Below are 22,364 nucleotides of genomic sequence, written 5' to 3' on the forward strand. Positions count from 1 at the left end.
AGAATTATCTCTTCATGTTACAGAAAGAGAAGAAATTCGAAGTGCACCTGAAGAAACAGAGGAATGGAGACATGTGACCCAGAGAAGCAGGAGGATCAGGAGGCAGTCAGCACCCATACTGCTCAGAAACCAGTACCAGGCTCTCACGCAGGAAAACGATGAAGAAATACATCAGGATAAGACTTTGCCAACAAACAGCAACCTTGTACGCCCTCAGAGTCCTCCTGGATGGAGAAAGAAAAATGTTGTGAAGAAGAAACGGAGAGTGGTGGTCATGGGGGATTCCCTGCTGAGAGGAACAGAGGCCGCTATCTGCAGACCGGATATAACTACAAGAGAAATGTGCTGTCTGCCAGGTGCAAAAATTAAAGATGTGTCTGACAGGATATCAGGACTCTTCAGACCTACAGATGACTACCCATTCCTGCTACTACATGTGGGGACAAATGACACCGCAAGAAACGACCTGGAAATCATCTGCAGAGACTTTGAAGACTTAGGCAAGAAAGTGAAAGAACTGGGAGCGCAGGTGGTCTTCTCTTCCATCCTCCCAGTGGATGGCCATGGAACAAGGAGGTGGAATAAGATTCTGCAGGTGAACAACTGGCTACGTCGATGGTGCCGTCAGCAACGATTTGGATTTCTGGATCACGGAGTGAACTACTTATACGATGGACTACTTGCTAGAGATGGGGTGCACCTTACGAAGACTGGAAAGCATGTATTTGGAAGTCGCCTTGCTACACTTGTAAGGAGAGCTTTAAACTAGAACAACATGGGAAGGGAAGCAAAAGACCAGAAAAAGCCATACACCTGACAAATGCTATTGAGAACTCTGCTATTAGAAGTGGAAAGGAAGAACAAAGACGAAAGAATCTAATTAATAAAAATATTGGAGAAAGAGAAACCAATCACAAACTAAAATGTTTCTATACTAATGCACAAAGCATGGGCAACAAACAAGGAGAATTGGAACTACTAACACAGGAAAAGAAATATGATGTAATTGGAATCACTGAAACTTGGTGGGACAATACACATGATTGGAATACAAGACTAGAAGGATACAACTTATTTGCAAGAAACAGACTTGATAAACGAGGAGGGGGTGTCGCATTGTATGTTCGAAACGCGTATATCTGCACAGAGATTGAAGCTTCAGAGACTGGGAGTTCTGTGGAAACTGTTTGGGTAAGAATACAAGGACAGAACAATGGAAAGGACACCATTGTAGGCATTTACTACAGGCCGCCTGTGCAAGCCGAAGATATAGATGAACTCTTTATGCATCAGATGGCCAAGTTCTCCAAAAAATATGACATAGTTGTCATGGGAGATTTCAACTATCCAGACATTTGTTGGGAATCTCTCTCAGGCAAAACTAACAGGTCAAGGAAATTCTTATCCTCTCTTGCTGACAACTTTATCTTCCAAAAGGTAAGGGAGAAAACAAGGGGAACTGCTACCTTGGATCTAATCCTTATAAACAGGGAGGAAATGGTTGAGGAGGTAAAAGTGGCTGGGACCCTAGGAGGTAGCGACCATGCTATTTTAGAATTTTGGATAACTAGAGGTGGAAGACCTGTGAAGACTCAGACGTCAAGGTTAGATTTCAGAAAGGCAGATTTTAAGGGATTCAGAAAGAGAATTGGAGGGATCCAATGGCTGGATATCCTTAAAGACAAAAATGTCCAGGAAGGATGGGAAATCTTGAAAAATGAAATTCTCAAAGCACAGTTGTTAACAATTCCGAAAAGAGGGAAGAATAGGAAGCATTTAAGGAAAACAGGATGGATGAACACAGAACTTAAGCACATGCTAAAAAGGAAGAAAAAAATGTTTATAAAATGGAAAGAGGGAGGCATATCTAAAGAAGAATATAATGCTGTCTGCAGAACCTGCAGGGCACAAATCAGATTAGCTAAAGCTGAAAATGAACTGAGGCTTGCAAGAGATGTCAAAAGCAATAATAAAGGATTTTGGGGATATGTCAAAAGTAAAAGAAAAGTCAAAGATGCTATAGGATTTTTACAGGATGAAAATGATGAAATGGTAAGACAGGATGTTGAGAAGGCTGAACTTTTAAATTCCTATTTTGCATCTGTTTTCTCTCAGAAAGGAAATGCAACATCAACTGTTATTCACTGTCCTATTATGGGAATAGAAGAATCCAGGATATCTATAAACAGAAAGATAGTGAGGAAACACTTAGCTAACCTAAATGAATTCAAGTCTCCAGGTCCAGATGAATTACACCCCAGAGTACTGAAGGAGATAGCAGAAGAAATTTTTGAACCCCTCTCCATAATCTTTGAAAATTCTTGGAGAACAGGAGAAGTGCCAGAAGACTGGAGAAGAGCAAATGTTGTTCCTATCTTCAAAAAGGGGAAGAAGGTGGACCCAGGCAACTATAGGCCGGTGAGTCTGACTTCTATACCAGGAAAGATCTTTGAACAAATTATTAAACAACATGTATGTCAATACCTGGATAAGAATGAAGTGATTAAACAGAGTCAGCATGGGTTTCTAACTAATAAGTCATGTCAGACTAACTTAATTTCCTTCTATGACGGTATCACTGATTGGGTGGATCAAGGAAATGCTGTAGATATAGTATATCTTGACTTCAGCAAAGCATTTGACAAAGTCTCTCATACAATCCTTATTGAAAAAATGACTAAGTATGGAATGGACAAGGCAACTGTTAGGTGGATTCATAACTGGCTTAGTGATCGGACCCAAAGAGTGGTCGTAAATGGCTGCACATCCAGTTGGAAGAATGTCTCAAGTGGGGTACCACAGGGCTCTGTCCTGGGCCCTGTATTGTTCAACATCTTTATCAACGATTTAGATGAAGGAATTGAGGGTAAACTGATTAAATTTGCTGATGACACAAAGCTAGGAGGGATAGCTAATACTAGAGAAGAGAGAGAGAGGATTCAAAAAGATTTAAATAAACTGGAGAAGTGGGCAGCAACTAACAGAATGGTTTTTAACAGGGAGAAATGCAAAGTACTACATCTGGGCAATAAAAATGAAAAAAGCATATATAGAATGGGAGGAATAGGGCTAAGTGACAGCACATGTGAAAAAGACTTGGGTATACTAATAGATCACAGACTGAATATGAGTCAACAGTGTGATGCAGCAGCAAAAAAGGCAAATGCAATTCTAGGATGTATTAACAGAAGCATACAGTCTAGATCACGTGAAGTCATTATTTCCCTCTACTCCTCTTTGGTCAGACCTCATCTGGAATATTGTGTCCAGTTTTGGGCACCACATTTTAAAAAAGACATCAACAAACTGGAGCAAGTTCAGAAAAGAGCGACCAGAATGGTGACCGGTCTGCAAACCCTGTCTTATGAGGAAAGGTTGCAGGATTTGGGAATGTTTAGTTTGCAAAAGAGAAGACTGAGAGGAGACTTAATAGCTGTCTACAAATATCTAAAGGGCTGTCACATTGTAGAAGGATCAACTTTATTCTCATTTGCACAAGGAAAGACTAGAAGCAATGGGATGAAACTGAATGGGAAGAGACACAGATTAGATATTAGAAAAAACTTTTTGACAGTTAGAGTGATCAATGAGTGGAACAGGCTGCCACGAGAAGTGGTGAGTTCTCCTTCAATGGAAGTCTTCAAACAGAGGCTGGACAGACATCTGACTGGGATGATTTAGCGAATCCTGCTTTGAGCAGGGGGTTGGACCAGATGGCCCAGGAGGTCCCTTCCAACTCTACGATTCTATGATTCTATTCTATGATTCTACAGGGGATTTCTACTGAATTAGCGGCTAAAACATACGTGATCATGGGATCAGTGGGGACGAATCTCTGAAACTCTGCATGAATGATTCTCAACTATAGTACTGAGTGCACGAGAACAGACACTCATCGTCCCGATTATGAGATCTGTTGGGTTCCTCTGTCTGACCCATGGATTCAACTTTTATGGCATTCGCTGGTAGTGCCTTCCCTGGTTTTATTATCCGTGCTGGTTATTTTTTTTTTTTTTTTTTTATTAAAAGCTCAAAATCCCCTACATAGACAGTAATAATTTAACATCCTATTTCCCTGCAGCCGCCACTAGGGGGAGCTTCCTGTATACAGAGATACATAAGATTCTGTCTGCAGTTACCACTAGGGGGAGCTTCCTGTATACAGGGATACATGATAAGACTGCAGTCACCACTAGGGGGAGCTCCCTGTATACAGAGATACATAAGATTATGTCTGCAGTCACCACTAGGGGGAGCTCCCTGTATACAGAGATACATGATAAGATCCTGTCTGCAGCCACCACTACGGGGAGCTCCCTGTATACAGAGATACATAATAAGATCCTGTCTGCAGTCACCACTAGGGGGAGCTCCCTGTATACAGAGATACATGATAAGATCCTGTCTGCAGCCACCACTAGGGGGAGCTCCCTGCATACGGAGATACATGATAAGATCCTGTCTGCAGCCACCACTAGGGGGTGCTCCCTGTATACAGAGATACATAAGATCCGTCTGCAGCCACCACTAGGGGGAGCTCCCTGTGTACAGGGATACATGATAAGATCCTGTCTGCAGCCACCACTAGGGGGAGCTCCCTGTATACAGAGATACATAAGATCCTGTCTGCAGCCACCACTTGGGGGAGCTCCCTGTATACAGAGATACATAATAAGATCCTGTCTGCACTCACCAGTAGGGGGAGCTCCCTGTATACAGAGATGCATGATAAGATCCTGTCTGCAGCCACCACTAGGGGGTGCTCCCTGTATACAGAGATACATAAGATCCTGTCTGCAGCCACCACTAGGGGGAGCTCCCTGTATACAGAGATGCATGATAAGATCCTGTCTGCAGCCACCACTAGGGGGAGCTCCCTGTATACAGAGATACATAATAAGATCCTGTGTGCAGTCACCACTAGGGAGAGCTCCCTGTATACAGAGATACATGATAAGATTCTGTCTGCAGCCACCACTAGGGGGTGCTCCCTGTATACAGAGATGCCTGTACTAACATAAAGTAACATGCTGCATAAAACTTCCAAGCTGTTATATGTGAATCCATTTTTGAAGACAAATGTTTATTCCAGGACTTTTATTCCTGTCTCTTTAGTGCAAAAAAGTGAGATTATCTGCAGGATCTGATTACACAGGGTTTGCCCGTGTTCTGTAACCATGGAGACGCACAGTTGTCTATCGGAGCTGAAGACAGAAAACAGATTTTTAATTAAGATTATTGTTGCACTTGCTTCATTTTATTTTGCGTGCATTAGAGCGATTAAAAAGTGTAATTGTGCAGATAATGAGATTATCGTCCTCACGGAGTAGTGCTAGTATGTAAGAAATGGGTCAGCGGCTGTATACAGGGGAGAAGTCTGTTCAAGCAGTAACTGATGTATTAATCCCTTCCAGAAAGCGAGTTCATCCGTGGAGCCCGGAACTAAACCGCCATCACCAGAAATGCAGAAAATGTTCTGCCGCGGTGAGCTCGGATGATCACGCCTCAGAAACGCGAATGAAATGCAATCTGTACACATGGTCGACCCGCAGAATGGCCCCGGCTGGGGGGGAAATGCCATTTCGGAGCTCATAATGTGTCATTAACCCTTTAAAAGGGTTGTAAAAACATTCGTTTTCCTTCCTTCTCCCTACTGAGATAATATTCGGGTCACATTCTCACTTCTTAGTCATGGCTTTAGAGAGCGCCTCTCCCTCTGGAGGACCCGACCTGTCCTGCATTACACACACGACCCATTGATATGAATGGGAGCCGTGTAATACTTAATGTCTTCTGTAGGGGCGCTGCAGAGAAACTGGAAGCTTGGTGCCAAGTTTCCGTATTAGCTCGTTAACGGTAGTCCCATTGGCGGGAAACGTTGTGAACCGCTTACTGTCAAGGGTCCCTTCTAACAGGTATAGTCCCGATTTTGCTAGACAGTCGTAGGAACCCAGTTGTAAAGAACCACGGTTATGCAAACTCCCCTAAAAGTGGGAGGTTGTATCTGGGGGCCGTAGTTTCGTGGGCTGCAAGACGTTACCAGCTCTTAATGGGAAGAGTGACATTTTCTAGATCAATGGGAGTCTGATAACGGAGACCCCTAACGATCACCACAATTTGGCACTTTGAAAGCTCCCATGATTTTCTAATCCATATCGATGACTTACAAAAGACAGGGAGACCCACATAACCCAAAATAAATCCCATTACTCCTTATAAATGTAATCTGTGTGCGCCACGAAAAGCCAAAAGCCACGGTAGTGTGATTGCCAGCAATGGCTGCAGAGAGCTCGGGCCGGAGAGCCGTCCTGGTGGCTGCAGCCGATCTTCAGGTTGATTGTGCAAAAATGGATTCTTGTCTACGGCAAATATTTTATTCCTTTATTATTTTTTTTTTCCTTTTGGTTTTGTTACCAGCTCTAACCTTTAATAATCAGATTACATTCTGCTTCATAGCCGAAGTGTCTCCATTAGGATGTGTTCAGAGACGGCTCATTACCACAAAGAGCGAAAAACTGCATGAAAGATAAAAAGGTTAATTCTCCGCTAACTGATGGCGAGCACGATGAGAGGCAAATGCTCTCAATAGATGACGCCTGTAAAAGACGGGGGAAGCACAAAATGATTGATTATATTCTTATAATCTAAAAATAATGCGCTAAAAAAGTGCACTCCCCATACACAGACATATAGGAAACTTACATACAGCGTATGGCGTAGTGTATAGAGGGTGTGTCCCGTCTGGTGTAGTATATAGAGGGTGTGTCCCGTGTGGTGTAGTGTATAGAGGTTGTGTCTCGTGTGGTATAGTGTATAGAGGTTGTGTCTCGTGTGGTGTAGTGTATAGAGGATGTGTTCCGTTTGGTGCAGTATATAGAGGGTGTGTCCTGTGTGGTGTAGTATATAGAGGGTGTGTCCTGTGTGGTGTATATAGAGGGTGTGTCCTGTGTGGTGTAGTATATAGAGGATGTGTCTCCCGTGTGGTGTAGTATATAGAGGATGTGTCCTGTGTGGTGTAGTATATAGAGGATGTGTCCCGTGTGGTGTAGTATATAGAGGATGTGTTCCGTGTGGTGTATTATATAGAGGATGTATCCCGTGTGGTGTAGTAGTGTATAGAGGATGCGTCTCCCGTGCGGTGTAGTATATAGAGGATATGTCCCGTGCGGTGTCGTATATAGAGGATGTGTCCCGTGTGTCTCCCGTGTGGTGTAGTATATAGAGGATGTGTCCTGTGTGGTGTAGTATATAGAGGATGTGTCCCGTGTGTCTCCCGTGTGGTGGTGTATATAGAGGATGTGTCCCGTGTGGTGTAGTGTATAGAGGGTGTGTCCCGTGTGGTGTAGTGTATAGAGGGTGTGTCCCATCTGGTGTAGTATATAGAGGGTGTCTCCCATGTGGTGTAGTATATAGAGGATGTGTCCCGTCTGGTGTAGTGTATAGAGGGTGTGTCCCGTCTGGTGTAGTATATAGAGGGTGTGTCCTGTGTGGTGTAGTGTATAGAGGTTGTGTCTCGTGTGGTGTAGTGTATAGAGGTTGTGTCTCGTGTGGTGTAGTGTATAGAGGATGTCTTCCGTTTGGTGCAGTATATAGAGGGTGTGTCCTGTGTGGTGTAGTATATAGAGGGTGTGTCCTGTGTGGTGTAGTATATAGAGGGTGTGTCCTGTGTGGTGTAGTATATAGAGGGTGTGTCCTGTGTGGTGTAGTATATAGAGGGTGTGTCCTGTGTGGTGTATGTAGAGGGTGTGTCCCATGTGGTGTAGTATATAGAGGGTGTGTCCCGTGTGGTGTAGTATATAGAGGGTGTGTCCCGTGTGGTGTAGTATATAGAGGGTGTGTCCCGTGTGGTGTAGTATATAGAGGGTGTGTCCCGTGTGGTGTAGTATATAGAGGGTGTGTCCCGTGTGGTGTAGTATATAGAGGGTGTGCCCCGTGTGGTGTAGTATATAGAGGGTGTGCCCTGTGTGGTGTAGTGTGTAGAGGATGTGTCCCGTGTGGTGTAGTGTGTAGAGGATGTGTCCCGTGTAGTGTATAGAGGATGTGTCCCGTGTAGTGTATAGAGGATGTGTCCCGTGTAGTGTATAGAGGATGTGTCCCGTGTAGTGTATAGAGGATGTGTCCCGTGTGGTGTAGTATATAGACGATGTGTCCCGTGTGGTGTAGTATATAGAGGATGTGTCTCCCGTGTGGTGTAGTATATAGAGGATGTGTCCCGTGTGGTGTATTATATAGAAGATGTGTCCCGTGTGGTGTAGTGTATAGAGGATGTGTCCCGTGGGGTGTAGTGTATAGAGGTTGTGTCCCGTGTGGTGTAGTATATAGAGGTTGTGTCCCGGGCGGTGTAGTGTATAGAGGATGTGTTCCGGGCGGTGTAGTGTATAGAGGATGTGTTCCGTGCGGTGTAGTGTATAGAGGATGTGTTCCGTGCGGTGTAGTGTATAGAGGATGTGTTCCGTGCGGTTTAGTGTATAGAGGTTGTGTCCCGTGTGGTGTAGTGTATAGAGGTTGTGTCCCGTGTGGTGTAGTGTATAGAGGTTGTGTCTCGTGTGGTGTAGTGTATAGAGGATGTGTTCCGTGTGGTGCGGTGTATAGAGGATGTGTTCCGTGTGGTGCGGTGTATAGAGGGTGTGTCCCGTGTGGTGCGGTGTATAGAGGGTGTGTCCTGTGTGGTGTAGTATATAGATGGTGTGTTCCGTGTGGTGTAGTGTATAGAGGTTGTGTCCCGTGTGGTGTAGTGTATAGAGGGTGTGTCCCGTGTGGTGTAGTGTATAGAGGGTGTGTCCCGTGTGGTGTAGTGTATAGAGGTTGTGTCCCGTGTGGTGTAGTGTATAGAGGATGTGTCCCGTGTGGTGTAGTGTATAGAGGGTGTGTCCCGTGTGGTGTAGTGTATAGAGGGTGTGTCCCGTGTGGTGTAGTGTATAGAGGGTGTGTCCCGTGTGGTGTAGTGTATAGAGGGTGTGTCCCGTGTGGTGCAGTGTATAGAGGGTGTGTCCCGTGTGGTGCAGTGTATAGAGGGTGTGTCCCGTGTGGTGCAGTGTATAGAGGGTGTGTCCCGTGTGGTGCAGTGTATAGAGGGTGTGTCCCGTGTGGTGTAGTGTATAGAGGGTGTGTCCCGTGTGGTGTAGTGTAAACAGCTCTGGTAAAAATTAAGAGACCACTGCACAGTTTTAGAAAAATCAAAAAATCAGCTTCTCTGCATGTCTGACAGCCATTCCATTCCAGTGTCAGTTGAATTCCAACCAGAGTCCACCTCATTCTACTTAATGTGCTTCTGATTAGGTGATCACCTGAACCAAATCTTATTTAACGAAGGAAAGTATAATAAACCCTGCTGTGGTGTTCACAGTCCTCCTGCAATAGGACAAGCTGGATGGCCAAACAAGTGCTAGTAATATCCCAAAAGTAATAGGAATGAAAAAATAACTTTTAACCATGCCAAAGAAGTTGAAAAGAAAAGTCTTGAGTGAGGAAAAGACAGGCTCAATTCTGGCTTTACTAGCAGAGGGATACAGTGAGCGTCATGTTACCTCATCCTTAAAAATTCTAAGATGGCAGTCCATTACAAGGAGGTCAAGCAGCAGACATTGGGGACAACGAAGCTACAGACCGGCAAAGGGAAAAAACGACTCTTCATTGACCGGGATGACCGTCATCTTATTTGAATGTCACTCAGCAACCGCAGGATGACATCAAGTGACCTACAGAAGGAATGGCAAATGGCAGCTGGGGTGAAGTGCATGGCAAGAACAGTTCGTACAGGCTCCTAGAGGCAGGGCTCAAGTCATGTAAAGGTAGAAAAAAGCCTTTCATCAATGAGAAGCAAAGGAGAGCCAGGCTGAAGTTTGCTAAAGACCATAAGGATTGGTCCATAGAGGACTGGAGTAAGGTAATCTTCTCTGATGAGTCTAATTTTCAGCTTTGCCCAGCACCTGGTCGTCTAATGGTTAGACGGAGACCTGGAGAGGTGTACAAGCCACAGTGTCTTGCACCCCCTGTGAAACTTGGAGGATCGGTGATGATCTGGGGATGCTTCAGCAAGGCTGGAATTGGGCAGGATAATCTTTGTGAATAACGTGTGAATCAAACCGCATACAAGGTTATCCTGGAAAAACAGCTGATTCCTTCTGCTCAGGCAATGTTCCTCAACTCTGAGGACAATGTGCCATGCCACACATCTAGGTCAATCAATGTGTGGATGAAGGACGACCACATCAAATCCCTGTCCTGGCCAGCCCAATCTCCAGACCTGAACCCCATTGAAAACCTCTGGAATGTAATCAAGAGGAAGATGGATAGTCACAAGCCATCAAACAAAGAAGAACTGCTTACATATGTGTACCAGGAGTGGCATAAGGTCTCCCAAAAGCCGAGTGAGAGACTGGTGGAAAGCAGCCAAGGCGCAGGAAAGCTGGGATTAACAATCATGGTTATTCCACAAAATATCGATTTCTGAACTCTTCCTGAGGTAAAACATTAGTATTGTTGTTTCTAAATGATTATGAACTTGTTTTCTTCGCATTATTTGAGGTCTGCATTTTTTTGTTATTTTGACCATTTCTCATTTTCTGAATATAAATCTAAAATGTATTGCTTGGAAATTCGGAGACACGTTGTCAGTAGTTTATAGAAAGAGCAATTTACATTTTACTCAAAAAATATAAAGAGAAAAATCAGACAAACTGAAAATGTTTGCAGTGGTCTCTTAATTTTTGCTAGAGCTGTATAGGGGTGTGTCCCGTGTGGCTTCTTGGCAGCATATTGCACCTTAGCGCGATTGAAATGAATGGAGAACCTTAGAAATTATATTAGGTTTGATCTCAGATATATGCAGAATTTTGATTACAGCTCTGGATGACAGTGCACTGGATTCCGGCTCTGAAGCTGCGCCGTGTGTTGCCTGTTTTTTCTGTTCTTGTGCGGTTTGTCAGGCCTGTGCTCGCTGGGTGCAGGCAGTAAGGGATCCATGATTGCCAGGTCACTGAAAGCAAATAATTGTCATTCCGCGCAGCATCGTGTCGTGCCGTCTGATGGATCTCGCATAGGGGAAATTAAGCGGGGGGGGGGGGGGGGGGGGCAGTTGCATAGCAACAGTGCAAAAAAAAGGCAAGACATATAGAATAGAGAGAAATGGACTAAATGTCTGAGCTCTCCGGTTCTCCCAGCTCTGTCTCCATCATTATGTGGCGACCTTCAGACCTTGTCAACCGAAAATCTATATACAGTGTGAAGGACTCCTCTGCCGCTCGTTATAGGCTGAGGGTGGACTGCTAGGGGTCATCACTGATCACTAGTGATGTATCTGTGGTGTGGGAGTCATGAAGTGCGAATTCAGTCTAGTGTAGTGGAGCGGAAGGATACATGGTTACTGCTCTGGTAGTCAAAAATGTACTGAGATGTAAAGGGCATGCCCACCATAGTAGAATTGGTGCATAGGGATGAATGCAACATTTCTTTTAGATTAATCTTTGATTATCAATTATACTCCAGAGCTGCACTCACTAATCTGCTGGTGCAGTCACTGTGTACATACATTACATTACTGATCCTGAGTTACATCCTGTGTTATACTCCAGAGCTGTACTCACTATTCTGCTGGTGCAGTCACTGCGTACATACATTACATTACTGATCCTGAGTTACATCCTGTATTATACTCCAGAGCTGCACTCACTATTCTGCTGGTGCAGTCACTGTGTACATACATTACATTACTGATCCTGAGTTACATCCTGTATTATACTCCAGAGCTGGACTCACTATTCTGCTGGTGCAGTCACTGTGTACATACATTACATTACTGATCCTGAGTTACATCCTGTATTATATTCCAGAGCTGCACTCACTATTCTGCCGGTGCAGTCACTGTGTACATACATTACATTAGTGATCCTGAGTTACATCCTGTATTATACCCCAGAGCTGCACTCACTATTCTGCTGGTGCAGTCACTGTGTACATACATTACATTACTGATCCTGAGTTACATCCTGTATTATACTCCAGAGCTGCCCTCACTATTCTGCTGGTGCAGTCACTGTGTACATACATTACATTAGTGATCCTGAGTTACATCCTGTATTATACCCCAGAGCTGCACTCACTATTCTGCTGGTGCAGTCACTGTGTACATACATTACATTACTGATCCTGAGTTACATCCTGTATTATACTCCAGAGCTGCACTCACTATTCTGCTGGTGCAGTCACTGTGTACATACATTACATTACTGATCCTGAGTTACATCCTGTATTATACCCCAGAGCTGCACTCACTATTCTGCTGGTGCAGTCACTGTGTACATACATTACATTACTGATCCTGAGTTACATCCTGTATTATACTCCAGAGCTGCCCTCACTATTCTGCTGGTGCAGTCACTGTGTACATACATTACATTCCTGATCCTGAGTTACATCCTGTATTATACTCCAGAGCTGCACTCACTATTCTGCTGGTGCAGTCACTGTGTACATACATTACATTACTGATCCTGAGTTACATCCTGTATTATACCCCAGAGCTGCACTCACTATTCTGCTGGTGCAGTCACTGTGTACATACATTACATTACTGATCCTGAGTTACATCCTGTATTATACCCCAGAGCTGCACTCACTATTCTGCTGGTGCAGTCACTGTGTACATACATTACATTACTGATCCTGAGTTACATCCTGTATTATACTCCAGAGCTGCACTCACTATTCTGCTGGTGCAGTCACTGTGTACATACATTACATTACTGATCCTGAGTTACATCCTGTATTATACCCCAGAGCTGCACTCACTATTCTGCTGGTGCAGTCACTGTACATACATTACATTACTGATCCTGAGTTACATCCTGTATTATACCCCAGAGCTGCACTCACTATTCTGCTGGTGCAGTCACTGTGTACATACATTACTGATCCTGAGTTACATCCTGTATTATACCCCAGAGCTGCACTCACTATTCTGCTGGTGCAGTCACTGTACATACATTACATTACTGATCCTGAGTTACATCCTGTATTATACTCCAGAGCTGCACTCACTATTCTGCTGGTGCAGTCACTGTGTACCTCGTTATACTTTTTTTCATTGCTGTGGTGACTATAATAAATTTATCTTTTTGCATATGAAAAATCATAATTTTGAGTGCAGCTGTTTCTTCTTTGTGATTCCCACTGGACTGGTTCCGGGTTCAGCCTGCACCTCCCATATATTTTACAGAGTGCACGTCCTTCATTTCTACTATTCCCATATTTGCAGTTGCCACATTGTATGTATGTGAGAAGTTAATTGTTTCCTCCTTTGGTAGCGGTGTTCCTCCTCCATGTTCCTCTTTTGGCAATATTTCTCCTCCGTGGGGTTCCTCCTCCCTGGGGTTCCTCCTCCCAGGGGTTCCTCCTCCCGTGGGGTTCCTCCTCCCGTGGCGTTCCTCCTCCCAGGGGTTCCTCCTCCCGTGGCGTTCCTCCTCCCGTGGCGTTCCTCCTCCCGTGGGGTTCCTCCTCCCGTGGGGTTCCTCCTCCCGTGGGGTTCCTCCTCCCGTGGGGTTCCTCCTCCCGTGGGGTTCCTCCTCCCGTGGCGTTCCTCCTCCCGTGGCGTTCCTCCTCCCAGGGGTTCCTCCTCCCGTGGCGGTCCTCCTCCCGTGGCGTTCCTCCTCCCGTGGCGTTCCTCCTCCCGTGGGGTTCCTCCTCCCGTGGGGTTCCTCCTCCCTGGCGTTCCTCCGTCATGTGTCTTGCAGTGTGCTGTCTTGTAGAAGAATGTGACCTCGGGCTTGGGGGCATTATCTTCTCGGTGTCGTGCACACATTACCTCGGCAGTCACATGACTTTGCGGGTGTTTCTGATTACTCTTGTGTAAAATCCCTGCTGCGATCACTGATGCTGGCAGCGATCACAGCCCGGTGCCAGCCTCTCTGACCCTCTGATCACCCCAGGATTATGTTCCATATTTTATGAGATATCTTTGTGGTTGGCCTGTAGACAAGGCGCGTTACCTGGCTGCAGCTTTTTCTGCCACACAGGTTACGCATCTGTTGATGACCATACAGAATACTCCTGCTGATATTACTCTGATCTAATTTTTTAGTCTTTCTGTGGTGATAAATTCAGAAACAATCCAATAATAGCAACGGATTATACTGTACAGGAATGGCAGTTTTGAAATATAAAGAATCCGGACAAATTCCATTGACTTAACGCGCACCAGATGTCTGTCCAGAATAAGCTGTAGTTTGTCCTTGGGGAATAACACTAATTGTGACCATTATATGACTTCTATCCTATATTTTTCACCAGTTTCCGCTGCAGACTTTTATCTTTAAATTTTTCAGCTGCTATAATGTCTCCCAAATACAGCATACACAAACATGAGGAATTCCTGCTCTTCTGTCTCTATGTTACACATGCAGCAGTAGCATGGAAGACAACATATAACAATACTGAGCAGTGCAGCTGTGAAGCTAGCACTAGGTGTGAGATAACCACTGAAGAGCAGCAGAAGAATGGAGAACATAACACAACAGTACTAAGCAACATAGCTGTCAATCCAACACTGTAGTGAAATAAACCATGAGACAGCAACAGAAGTATGGCGAATATAACACTGAACAATGTAGCTGAGATAAAACGCTAGAGAGCAGCAGCATTTAGAACATAACACAACAGTACTCAGCAGTGTAGCTATGAATTCATCACTGTAGCGCGATAAACTCTAAAGAGCAGCAGCAGGGAGAGCATAACAAAACAGTAATGAGCTATATAGATGTGAATCCAGCACTGGAATATGAGCGAGAGTGCTCGGATAAGGTGTTACCTGAGCATGCTCGTATCCTAATCGACTATTTTCGGCATGCACGAAAGATATGCTCGAGTCACCAAAGCTGCATGTCCCACGTCTGTTTGTTAAGCAATCACTGCATGTCGAACAGCTGCGAGACATGCAGCCTCGGCGACTTGAGCATATTTTTCGGGCATGCCAAAAATACTTGATTAGAACATGAGCATGCTCAGATAACACCCTATCCGAGCACGTTCGCTCATCACTAGAGCTTTCATATTGCATTCTGGCAAACCCTTCGTTGACCCCACCAGAGCTTGTGCCCCCACCAGGCCATATGCACCAAAGGGGCCATAGACTATAACTGTGCCGACCGCACGAACATGCACTGTCGTTCATCTACTGGAGGCGGACACTCAGATGTAGTAGATTGTATCTGGGTGTCCATCTCCAGTAGGTGTACACTCCCGAAAATAATGCACGACAGAGCACGTGTTCGCTCTGTCAGCACCATTAGTCTATGGCCCGTTGGCACATATGCCCGAAACATGTTTTGCAGGTAGTTAAGATGCAAGCCCCGACGGTGCCAAAGAATGGCTGCCTAAACGCAATGTGAAAGCACCACAAGATAAGCAACTAGAGAGAAGCATGAAGAACATAACACAACAGTACTGAGCTGTCATGCTGTGACTATCTTAGGTAAGGAAAACGGGCTTCAAACTGTCCCTGGAATTGGGACCTATCTTTTCCTGTCCTGGGGTTACTCTTGAAGGTAGAGAGACCTGAGACTCCAACCTTACTGTGCTCCTGTTAATGTCCTAAGCTGTCCTGTCCTCCTCCCCAGGACATATACTGTATTAGTGTATAAACACGTAATACAAACATGGATAACAAAAAGCAACACACATACAAAAAACACTCACCAAGTGTAGAGAGGAATGAAGGGAGGGATAGGAAGGTACAAACCAAATGGGAATAGTATGGAGAAAGCATACACCCAAAAACAGCAAGCAGCAATCTCCAGCAGCAACTACAAGCTTCAGATTCAGCATACCAACTCAAGGAAGCAAAACTTTCACAGGCAGGGATGAGAAGGTCTGGCCAGGTTTTATATATAGAGAGAAAACGAGCAGGTTAGAAGCAGCTGTGAGATGGAGCTGCATGTCTCTAACCAGCATACAAAGAGTTATTAACTTCTTCAGTGCCACAGGAAATGAAGTCCATTTAATATTTGGAACAAAACACAGTAAGTAAAGATCGCCTAACCCCAGATCTCCCAGGAAGACGTGACACTCGTGACATGAGCAGTGCAGCTGTGAATCCAGCACTGGAGTGAATTAAAACACTAAGGAGCAGCAGCAGCAACATGGAAGACAGTATACAACAGTACTGAGTAGTGCAATTGTGAATCCAGAATCCAGCACTAAGGGGAGATAAACCACTAAAGAGCAGAAGCAGCATAAAGAACAATGCAACCGCAATGAGCAGTGCACCTGTGATTCCAGCTCTAATGTGAAATAAATACTTACTAAAAGCTGCAGTAAATGTGTTTGTGCTTTAATGCCATCCTCCGAATAGACCAATAGGCAGCTGTAATTTGATCCCTCAAATCTTGTTGTTTTTTTTTTTTTTTTTTTACAAAGGTGGATCTTAGCAGTATTTCATAGAATCGTAGAGTTGGAAGGGACCTCCTGGGCCATCTGGTCCAACCCCCTGCTCAAAGCAGGATTCGCTAAATCATCCCAGTCAGATGTCTGTCCAGCCTCTGTTTGAAGACTTCCATTGAAGGAGAACTCACCACTTCTCGTGGCAGCCTGTTCCACTCATTGATCACTCTAACTGTCAAAAAGTTTTTTCGAATATCTAATCTGTGTCTCCTCCCACTTCATAGTGAGTGATGAGGCAGAGGGGACAAGTAGCATTTTTTATGGTCTAATAGCCTGCAATCAAATCAGAAATCTAACAAACCAGCAAAAATACCAGTGTGTAGATAGCAAAAAGAAACACAATGGCTGATATTTTTCTAAATGTTTGTTAATTTTGGGCAAAAAAAACACCTTTTGAATAGCGACCGTGATCTCCAGGCAGATCGTTTTATTTTTTGTCCCAAAAATTCAAAAACATCAAATTTATTTCATTTTCTGTAAATAAAGTTTATTCTCTATATAAAAATAAAGAAAGTTTTGAATACTTTTTGATTTTAAACTTTAATACTTTTTTTTTTCAAATTCCTTCTCTTAATCTGAGAAGTACGGTAGATACATTGTATCCAGTGCGGACAATGCTCTGTGACTCCAGACTGATACATTGTATCCAGTGCAGACAATGCTCTGTGACTCCAGACAGATACATTGTATCCAGTGCAGACAATGCTCTGTGACTCCAGACAGATACATTGTATCCAGTGCAGACAATGCTCTGTGACTCCAGACAGATACATTGTATCCAGTGCGGACAATGCTCTGTGACTCCAGACTGATACATTGTATCCAGTGCAGACAATTCTCTGTGACTTCAGACTGATACATTGTATCCAGTGCAGACAATGCTCTGTGACTCCAGACAGATACATTGTATCCAGTGCAGACAATGCTCTGTGACTCCAGACAGATACATTGTATCCAGTGCAGACAATGCTCTGTGACTCCAGACAGATACATTGTATCCAGTGCGGACAATGCTCTGTGACTCCAGACTGATACATTGTATCCAGTGCGGACAATGCTCTGTGACTTCAGACTGATACATTGTATCCAGTGCAGACAATGCTCTGTGACTCCAGACTGATACAATGTATCCAGTGCAGACAATGCTCTGTGACTCCAGACTGATACATTGTATCCAGTGCAGACAATGCTCTGTGACTCCAGACTGATACAATGTATCCAGTGCAGACAGTGCTCTTTGACTCCAGACTGATACACTGTATCCAGTGCAGACAATGCTCTGTGAATCCAGACTGATACACTGTATCCAGCGCAGACAATGCTCTGTGACTCCAGACTGATACACTGTATCCAGTGCAGACAATGCTCTGTGACTCCAGACTGATACATTGTATCCAGTGCAGACAATGCTCTGTGACTCCAGACTGATACACTGTATCCAGTGCAGACAATGCTCTGTGACTCCAGACTGATACACTGTATCCAGTGCAGACAATGCTCTGAGACTCCAGTCTGATACATTGTATCCAGTGCAGACAATGCTCTGTGACTCCAGACTGATACATTGTATCCAGGGCAGACAATGCTCTGTGACTCCAGACTGATACAATGTATCCAGTGCAGACAATGCTCTGTGACTCCAGACTGATACATTGTATCCAGTGCAGACAGTGCTCTGTGACTCCAGACTGATACATTGTATCCAGTGCAGACAATGCTCTGTGACTCCAGACTGATACACTGTATCCAGTGCAGACAATGCTCTGTGACTCCAGACTGATACATTGTATCCAGTGCAGACAATGCTCTGTGACTGCAGACTGATACATTGTATCCAGTGCAGACAATGCTCTGTGACTCCAGACTGATACATTGTATCCAGTGCAGACAATGCTCTGTGACTCCAGACTGATACATTGTATCCAGTGCAGACAATGCTCTGTGACTGCAGACTGATACATTGTATCCAGTGCAGACAATGCTCTGTGACTCCAGACTGATACATTGTATCCAGTGCAGACAATGCTCTGTGACTGCAGACTGATACATTGTATCCAGTGCGGACAATGCTCTGTGACTCCAGACTGATACAATGTATCCAGTGCAGACAGTGCTCTGTGACTCCAGACTGATACATTGTATCCAGTGCGGACAATGCTCTGTGACTCCAGACTGATACAATGTATCCATTGCAGACAGTGCTCTGTGACTCCAGACTGATACACTGTATCCAGTGCAGACAATGCTCTGTGAATCCAGACTGATACATTGTATCCAGTGCAGACAATGCTCTGTGACTCCAGACTGATACACTGTATCCAGTGCAGACAATGCTCTGTGACTCCAGACTGATACACTGTATCCAGTGCAGACAATGCTCTGTGACTCCAGACTGATACATTGTATCCAGTGCAGACAATGCTCTGTGACTCCAGACTGATACATTGTATCCAGTGCAGACAATGCTCTGTGAGCTAAAGGCAGCAGAGATATCTGCTGGATTGTTACAATGTATCTGACTGGAGTCCGGGCCCCTTTACATTTAGGCTCCTGCTGTACCCCTCATTTTAGTCGCTTTCCCTCCTGACCACTTTCCATATGCTGCCGTTTAGCAGAGTTTTTGGCAGTGGTGAATGTTTGGCATCAGCCAGATGTTACGTTGCCCTTACTGGAATTGTTGCTGGGAAAATAACCAAAAACTGCAAGTATAACTTTGCTGCAAGACCCCTAAGGTCACATCACTTTCACATGTTTTGATTTTGGTGTTTTGTTTTTTTTTCTTTCTGACATTCTTTCCCTTTCTGAGAGAACCTGTCATAAGGATTTTATACTTTTATATAAGCTGATGAAATCCGTTCCTTGATTGTAGGAATCTGTTGTGCTGTTTTCTGAGTAATGTGCATATGAGCCCCAGGTGCATCGGGGTGAGACGTTGCACTTGCTGCTTTCCTGCCCTCCCTCCTTATTTCTTAGGATCTGTCTGATCAGTGGTTAAGCTGGGTGCTGCACATAAGTCTGGACCATCAATGTTAATGACCCAAATTTAGTTGGAGGGGATTAATTTTTTATTTAAATTTATAAAATTTTACAAGACTCGGTATTTCAGTACGCGGCTCCATTTTTTTTTTTTTTTTTTTTGCATTTTAACCTTATTAAACGATATTATTTGCAAAATTGAAGTGGTCTCAAAGCCTAAAGAATTCTTAATATTCCCTTTTCTAGATTAAAGATGTTTTATGGTGTAATTGAAAAGAATTAAAAATATATATATTTTTTCTTCTTTTAGGGTAAAATGGTGAAAGGAATGGGTGGCGCCATGGACTTGGTCTCCAGCTCTGGAACAAAAGTAGTTGTTACTATGGAGCACTCCGCCAAGGTGAGACAGATTTTATTCTAACTATAACCCTACCTATGTGTAGAGACACGGGGGGAGGGGGTGGCGGGCGCCCCTGTCCGCTAGCCGAAACAGCATGGACCAGGGATCATCCCACCGAACGCCCGCTCTCTTTTTAATGTGAGCATAACGCTTCTCAGACAACAGAGGGTGATGGTAAAACAGTGTGGCAGTACTTTATTGAACCTAAAAACAGGCAGATAATACATAGAACAGTCCCAGCACAGTACCCAAGATGGTGCAGATTAGAGTCTCACCCTTCCTCTGACTCCCTAGGATAAGAGCAGTTCTTACTTCTGTGGCGCACACACAGAGAGAGGAGGTGACGACAAGCACTGGAAGATGACAGTTCATTTATGTACAAGGCCGGGTGACCTGACGGTCTCCACCTGGTTTCCCCAAACGTATCCATGGTGCCAGCTGACTGTATGGTCCCAGCCTGGTTTCTCCAAACGGATCCATAGGTGCCAGGTAACCGCATGATCCCAACCTGGTTTCTCCAAATGGATCCATAGGTGCCAGGTGACCGGTTGGTCCCAACCTGGTTTCTCCAAACATATCCATAGGTGCCAGATGACCGGATGGTCTCAATCTGGTTTCTCCAGATATATCCATAGGTTTCAGGTGACCGGATGGTCCCAACCTGGGTTTCACAAACGTATCCATGGTACAGCGATGGTCAATGGAATAGATCTGTATACTTCCAGCCGAGGCTGAGGTGCTGAGGCTTATGGCATCCTGTAGAATGACAAATCTGTGTCCCTCATGATGGAGCCATGATGTTGTGGCTGCTGTCCTGTCTCTGGTCCTTTGGATGTCTTGGCTGAATCTCTGGCTCTCTCTGTCTCTTACGGCGGCATATCGCCTCTTTTTATATTTAACAAGTGTCCTTCATTCAGTATTTACAGGTAATGCTGGTAAGACCAATTCAAATGTTTTGATTTCGTAATCTATTAGCATAGATTTTCCTCCTCTGCTTTGAATGCTAACAAACTGGCTGGCATGGACAATGAGTAAATAGCATATCAGCAAACATCACTAGTCCTCAAGGATAAGAGCACAATGTTACATCAAATGTCAACTTACAAGTCAATATTGCAAGCCAAAATCTGTTTTCTTGACCAACCAGAAAGAAACACATACATTCAAAAGTCAACATAAAGATAACAGTCTATTCTTCTTGGTTTGCTAAAAATAGATTGTCCTGCCATTTTCATACACAATATTGGGTATTTATTAAAGGGGGGTCCTTTGTGTAGGCTTCTGATCACTTGGTCAGAGTGGATACATAAATTGTCTCTCCCTCTGAAGACCCGTCCTGTCCTGTGTTACACACACAACCATTGATCTGAATAGACACTGTGTAATACTCCCTGTCCCCTATGAAGGCGCTGCAGGAATATTGAGCACTTATTGCCAGGTTTCCATGCAGATCGCAATGAGCCCTAATAATGGCCGACCGACGCCACCTCTACTATCTGCAATCAATCGGTCCACCTTTAAAATGAAGATTCGGAGGGAGATGAGGCCGGGCCGTGGCAGAAATGTGAAGGTTTTCTGCATTTAATGGACAGGAGTCGACTAGCTGAACGGAGATGGATGTGTTATTTAGGCAGAGCTTCAGCTGTTTCTATGGATACGGCTCATTTTCCGGATGCCTGTCTTGTTTCTCCGCTCGCCATAATCGAGTTTATGGCAATAAGTGACAGCGCCTGGCAGGACAGAGTCGCCTTTCTGCCTACTGTGTCTCCATTCAGTGTCAGCAAGCAGTTAATCCTGAATGCTATCTATGTGTTTTCAACTCTGCAAACTTATATCTGGTAACCAGCTTTTCCAATCTCTGCTCTGAATCCACTCCTGTGTCTCCATTCAATGTCAGCAAGCAGTTAATCCTGAATGCTATCTATGTGTTTTCAACTCTGCAAACTTATATCTGGTATATAGTTTTTTTCAACTTACTCTGCTTGTCCCCTTATGTTGTGAGGTCAAGAAACTTTTCAAAGTGCTTTATGATCCATGTAGTGCTGGACATGTGTTTATTTGACCACAACATTTTATTGGGTCCTGGTGTCTCAATTTAGTGTGATTGATTAACGAGAAGAGAGAGCCAAAAAAAAAAAAAAAACTTAGCCTTAACCTCCTATGTATTCAGACATAGCTAGGGGGAGCATTTATGCAGGGGTGGCATTTATGCACATGTAATCGAAGTACATGTATCAAAGTACTTCTGGCAGTTATAACATGGCAGTTAGACAGGGCAGGAGACAGGTAAGACATTTATATACATCTACTCCCTGTACATTAGGAGTACAACAAATATATACCATATGCATTTGTGTAATTTATCCACCGCCCTGGCATTAACTCTCTACACTCCATCCATATCGGCCCCTCACTCCTTTCCTCTCCTATGTATAGCACTCACGCTCTTTTCACATTGTTAAATTGCACAGATCCAGGCAGTCCCACCATTCAACACCAGAGACGCTCTCACAAATCACTTAACCATCTGCTCACTCTTTCTATCCTCCTTCTC

General features: G+C 44.3%; 1 protein-coding gene across 2 annotated transcripts in view; it reads left to right on the plus strand.

Moving 5' to 3' along the window:
* OXCT1 (3-oxoacid CoA-transferase 1) overlaps positions 1-22,364 on the plus strand; it is a 101,414-nt gene that overhangs the window by 66,577 nt on the left and 12,473 nt on the right. For both annotated transcript variants that reach the window (XM_073562661.1, XM_073562662.1), the window contains exon 14: positions 19,721-19,810. In XM_073562661.1, coding sequence (XP_073418762.1) covers positions 19,721-19,810 — 90 coding nt within the window. The remainder of the gene's footprint in view (positions 1-19,720; positions 19,811-22,364) is intronic.

The sequence above is a fragment of the Dendrobates tinctorius genome, unplaced genomic scaffold (assembly GCF_039654945.1).
Source record: "Dendrobates tinctorius isolate UK_male_01 unplaced genomic scaffold, ASM3965494v1 ptg000362l, whole genome shotgun sequence".
In the NCBI taxonomy this organism is placed as follows: domain Eukaryota; kingdom Metazoa; phylum Chordata; class Amphibia; order Anura; family Dendrobatidae; genus Dendrobates; species Dendrobates tinctorius.